We start from the raw sequence: 5,383 nt of genomic DNA, 5'->3' as shown, positions 1-5,383 counted from the left end.
TAATCCCAGGGACCATCTGGGAATCTAAGAAGGCAGAATTTCAACAACCCTCTGATGTGCCCCCCCCCCCCAGATTGGCTTTGCTACAAGCACATCTGGGGACTCAGAGCTAAGTTAAGACAGGCCAAAAGCAAAGTCATTCTTTACTGGCCTCTGCCTAGGAGACACTTCATTCAGGATTAGAAGTCTCTCTGGAAGCCACTGCTAGAGGGATCTGAGGTATATGAGCTCTCCCCCTAGAGGAGTCTCTTGGCCTTTTCCCGGAATGTCAGAGGCCTGATGGTTCAGGAAGGCAAGAAGCTAGACAGCAAACCAGCAATACACAGAGAGAAAATTGGAAAATTCCAACTCAGCGCACCACACTAACTTTCCCTCACCCCAGAACTCTCATTTGCTCAGATTTCACCCCTCACGTCACACCACCTGGCTGCACCTTGGTCCCTTCGTTCACCTTGCCCATTTCTCCCTCTCAGTCCTCACCCCGACTGGGGGGAAGCAGGTGGAGTGTGAGTGAAGAGGGGACGGAGGCGGGATGTGGGGGCACCTGCTCCTTCCACGGGAAGAGCAACGGTTCCTAGAACAGCAGCTTTGACCTCACCTGGGATTTGTTAAAAATGCAAATTCCCCGCCCAAACCCAGACTTGCTGAATCTGAAATTCTGGGGTGAGCCCCTCGGCTCCCGCACCTCCAGAGTGTTCACAAGTCCTCTAGGTGATTCTGAAGCTTCCAGAATTGGGAACGAGCCGCCTTGATGCAAAACTAGCTCGGGCTCCACACCCAGGGCCTGGGCCTCCCCCGCCCGCGACAGAGACCGGGGGACGCCCTTCACCCCCCAAGGCGGCCCGCCCGACTCAGCGGCCCCCCAGGATCGCCCGCCCAGGGGATGACGCAGTGTTGACTCAACGCCGGTCAAGGACTGCAGCCCGGGGCCGGCGCGAATCGATGCGGCCGGCGGCGCCACGCTCTCCCCGCGGCCAGATACCTGCCCCGCTCACGCCGGCCAGTGGGAGGCGCCATGGCGCACACCGCGGCGCCGCGCAAAGGAGCCCAAGGAAGCGGCATCCTCCACCCTCCCTCCTCCCTGTTTTCATACTTCCTTTCTTCCTCCCTCCCTGTCTCTCCCTGCTCCCTCCCTCTTCTCTCCCTCCTCCCTTCTTCTCTCTCCCTCCTCCTTACCTCCTCCCCCGTTTCCCTCCTCCCTTCCTCTCTCCCTCCTCCCTCCATCCTCCCACCCCACCCACCCACCTGGCCCAGCACTGCACCCCCTCAGTTCACTGAGCGAGAATCCCTGGCCGGGCCCTCTCGCCAGGCCCGGTGCTATACACCCACGAGGTACTCGAGGTCTTTGATTTTTTTTTTTTTTAATCAAAGAATACATTTTCTGGAGCGCTAGAGGGTCAGCTGGCCCACCAAAATGGCCATCCTCTGCTACGACAGTGAGCAATTATATAATATACACATTATAAACACTGTATGATACAAAACACAAATATCTACAATCTACTTACAGTGGATTAATCTGCTACTTCTAGTTCATGTGTGATTTTTAGTCACCAATGAATCCGTTTCTCTGAGTTGGGCAGTACTGAGTTGGGCAGTACTGTTGCCTTATCAAGGCATCCTGCTGGTGCAGTGTTTAAAGCATTAGGCTCCTAACAATAACAGTGAGGTCCCAGGAGACTGGAACCCAAACAGCCCCTCTGTGGGAAAAAGATAGGGCAGTTTGCGTTCTTATTTACAGCCTTGGAAACCCTATTTAGTCCTATAGGGTCGCTGAGGCAGCCAGTCTTCTAGATCCCTTTATCACTTTAGTCAAACAGGTACTAAATGATAGTGCAAAACAACCATTTAAGATTCTTGTCATCTATATCTCCTGACAAGAACTCTGAAATGATTATAGATTTAAGGCACCGATATAAGAATTCCTCGTAAAACAAAATTTCATTTTAAATCATTCCTGGAGCTTCCTGTAAAAAGTAGGGTTCTTTTTGAAGCATACCTCTGGATTTAGGATGCTCCTTTACTTTTTCCACTAAGTATGACATTGGTTGATTATGCAAAGGCCATTCAAGAAAACCCTATTAAAACTTTTGAAGTTATAACTTAAAAACTTAGCAAGAAATTAAAAATTAATCTTTTTCATAAATAGAAGTAACAATGTACTTTGGAGGGGCAATGGGGTGAATTTCATTATGAAAAGTCACTTTATTATAGTAATCTAAAACTAGCACATAATCCATTTCCTAAATGAAAATTAAGGTTTCTGTGTCAGTTTGTGAATTAGGCAGTGCGCTAATTTTTTGGGTTTCTGGAATACCAGAAAATGGATTGTCTTTCTTGTATCGTTTTCCAGTTCTTCCATGAAGATTATCTGTGGCAAGGTATTATTCCCAGTTTTTCCAAACTGCTAGTCATTGTCAGTGGACATCATCCATCATTAAAATAGCCTTTATCACCTTCAATGTCCACTTCCTGATCAGAATCTTCTGAAACTTCTGACTCAAGGTCTTCCTGAGAGGCAGGGGAGGGTGAACACTGAGAGTTATCCAAAGAAGCACCTTTATTCTGCTCACTGGGCAACTCTTGCCTCTGTTCACAGGGATTGTCCAAACTTTCCAGGTCTTCTTTTTTATTGCCTTGAGGGTTCTCCTGAAGGAAGGAAATGGAAATGGAGACTAATGAGATCATAAAATATGATGAAGTAAAAGCTATAAAATGAAATGTTTGTTCATTTTGTACCATGTTTAGAATTCTTAGTTGGTTAAGTACTTTTACTATAATTTTTATTTAAAAAACCCTACAGTTAGTTGTACTTATTTTGAAAGAGATGAAAAAAGAACAGAGTTTGTAACACTGAGAGACTGACTATACTCTAGCCAGATGAGGACCAGTCACAGAACTATAAATATGCAGACTCACAGTCTCAAATTTTGTAAATGTTTTAAAAGGGAGGGAATTCAGGTACATACTATCATCACTTTCTAAAAATATAACAGGATCGTCTAGGCCTTCTAAAAAATATGAATGCAGGGAGCTTTGGTGGCCTAGTGGCTAGAAGCTGTGCTGCAATCCCAAAGGTGCATGGTTTGAATCCACCAGACGCTCTGTTAGAGAAGGAGGGGCAATCTCTCCCTGTGCCAGTTGGATCTGATACAACGGCACACAACAACAAAAAAGAAGAAAAATAAAAATATGAATGCAAGGTATGAATTAAGGTGTTGTGTGCCATGTTGTGTGTTTTTGTGAGTCAGAACCCACCCATAGCTGACCCACCAGCTGGTTTTCAGAGGCAGTAATCACACAAGAGGACAATGCCCATCTTTTTATTGCATGAGTTAAGGAGAACGTATTTAATGATTTTTAGTTAAATGACTTCAAAATTATATGGGGAATTTTACACTCTTTTTTAAAAAAAAATAAGTTTATAAACACAGATCTTAAAGATGTGTAGTGAGTTACAAAATCACATTTAAATAATGCAGAACTGGAAGAAGCTGCTATCTTAAAAGGCAGACAACTACACTTAAAATATAGATGAAATTTCTGGGAAAAATATCTATATTACATAGGAAACATGACTTTAAAGGTCCCTGCTGAACTACAATCCAAACTTTGATGAAGAACTAAGAGGTGAATTTTTAATTATGTTTGTACAAATGGTACATGAACATTATAGAAGAAACATTATGATATGCCATTAAGGTTGGTTCAAAAAAAGCAAAAACTTTATAATAATACATTCACCAGATTGCAGTTACATAAAAAAGAATAGATACACATGATCAGAAATGAGAATTAAATCTACAAATATTTAAATCATATTAAAAGAATAAAATCATGGGTGTTTTTTGTTTCAAAATGCTCTTTGTGTCTCTGACACCATCTTGTTTTTAAAGAATATAATTTTTTAAAAAATCTAAAAACTCATATTGCTTTCAATATCCTCACTTGTACTATTGTTTAAAAAATTTTATTTACTACAAACTGTGTATACACTGGCAAATGAACAATTTAGCAGTTGTTAGATAACTTCAGAGAATATATCCAGATTAAGGCACCAAAACAAACCTTTAGCTTTAAGTTACTAGCCTTCTTTAAAAATTGAATTAGCCTTTACTTTTTTATCACCAGCTGCGTAACAAGGTCATTGGGAGAAAGACTGTTAGAAAGTTTAAACTACTTTCCAAATAAGCTTGGATATTTTCTTACATATTTTACATTCATTTTAAGAGCTGGAGTTAGATGGAAAATCATCTTTTTTAAATGCTTTGATATTTAATTCTTCTAAAAAAGCAGTGTAAACAAGACTTAAAGGTGTTTATTTCCTTATATTTACTCTTGAGTTCTGCCTGGTTTTATTATGGTTGTGTCAATAAAAGAAACAATTTTCTCCCAAAGGTAATTGCTTAAGTCATTTACTGTCAATTACTTTATCTTTCCCGTGTTAATTAGATAAACAACATATGGGGTTTATAAAACAATTAGCCAGGAGTTTTACTAGCAAGTGTGTGAAAACCCCAGCATAATTGATATAGGAACTGCATTAGGTGCTTTTAGCATTACTGCCACCTGAGCGGGTCATCCTGAATTTCAGCAGGGCTATTTACCTTTTTAATCAAGGTGAAGAGGTTAAATAGGCTCTCAAATGACTTTTGCATACAACTCATAATAACAGGGCTGGTATTGGGATAAAGTGATAAAAAACTTTCCATAGAAACAGAACTTTGTGATACCTGCTTCAGTCGCCTCCATTTAGCCCGCCGATTCTGAAACCAGGTTTTCACCTACAGAAAAGAAAACAGGACAACTTGCAAGCCTGCCCAGAAGTTCCAAAGAACCTGTGAAGAAAAAGGCTAGACCTGGAGGCTGTAGAGCCCACCCACACTGGATAGTGTGGAAGGACAAAGCCAGAGCCTACACACCCCCACTGGGCAATGCATCCCCCATGGGCACTCACCTGCCTCTCGCTGAGCTGAAGCATCTTAGCCAGGCGCTTCCTCTCGGGTGGGGAGAGGTATTTCTGGGTCTCGAACTTCTTCTCCAGCTCGATGGTCTGATCGTTGGAGAATCTTACCTGGCCGCCTTTCCTTTTGTGTAGGGGCCTCTGCAAGAACGGGCTCCAGAGCAAGGGTTTACCTGCAGGCAGAAAGGGTAGCAGTTAGAGAGAGACGGCCTTAGAGAGCGCTCTGGCCAGGTTCTATATCGACCTATTCCGACTGGGGAGACAAAAGGTGGGAGCGCAAGAGGGCACCCAACCAGCCAGAATTTGCATACACATGGGCTTAGTATGCTCCCACCAACACACACACACACACACACACACACACACACACACACACAAGAAAGAATCACCTAAACGCAAAACCTTGACCAGATACGCACG

General features: G+C 43.0%; 1 protein-coding gene across 1 annotated transcript in view; it reads right to left on the bottom strand.

Annotated features, from left to right (window-relative positions):
• Window positions 1-2,427: 2,427 nt before the first annotated feature.
• The window catches only part of LOC102856510 (hematopoietically-expressed homeobox protein Hhex-like), a 5,543-nt gene continuing 2,587 nt past the window's right edge, over window positions 2,428-5,383 (bottom strand). The window contains exons 2-4 of the mRNA XM_006880341.1: window positions 4,958-5,136; window positions 4,734-4,784; window positions 2,428-2,649 (exon numbers count right to left, since the gene is read on the bottom strand). Coding sequence (XP_006880403.1) covers window positions 2,428-2,649; window positions 4,734-4,784; window positions 4,958-5,136 — 452 coding nt within the window. The remainder of the gene's footprint in view (window positions 2,650-4,733; window positions 4,785-4,957; window positions 5,137-5,383) is intronic.

This window comes from Elephantulus edwardii, unplaced genomic scaffold (genome assembly GCF_000299155.1).
Source record: "Elephantulus edwardii isolate Elephantulus edwardi_28Jun2011 unplaced genomic scaffold, EleEdw1.0 scaffold00007, whole genome shotgun sequence".
Taxonomy (NCBI): domain Eukaryota; kingdom Metazoa; phylum Chordata; class Mammalia; order Macroscelidea; family Macroscelididae; genus Elephantulus; species Elephantulus edwardii.
The sequence above is the reverse complement of the archived record's forward strand: the minus strand, read 5'-3'. Positions and strand labels throughout refer to the sequence as shown.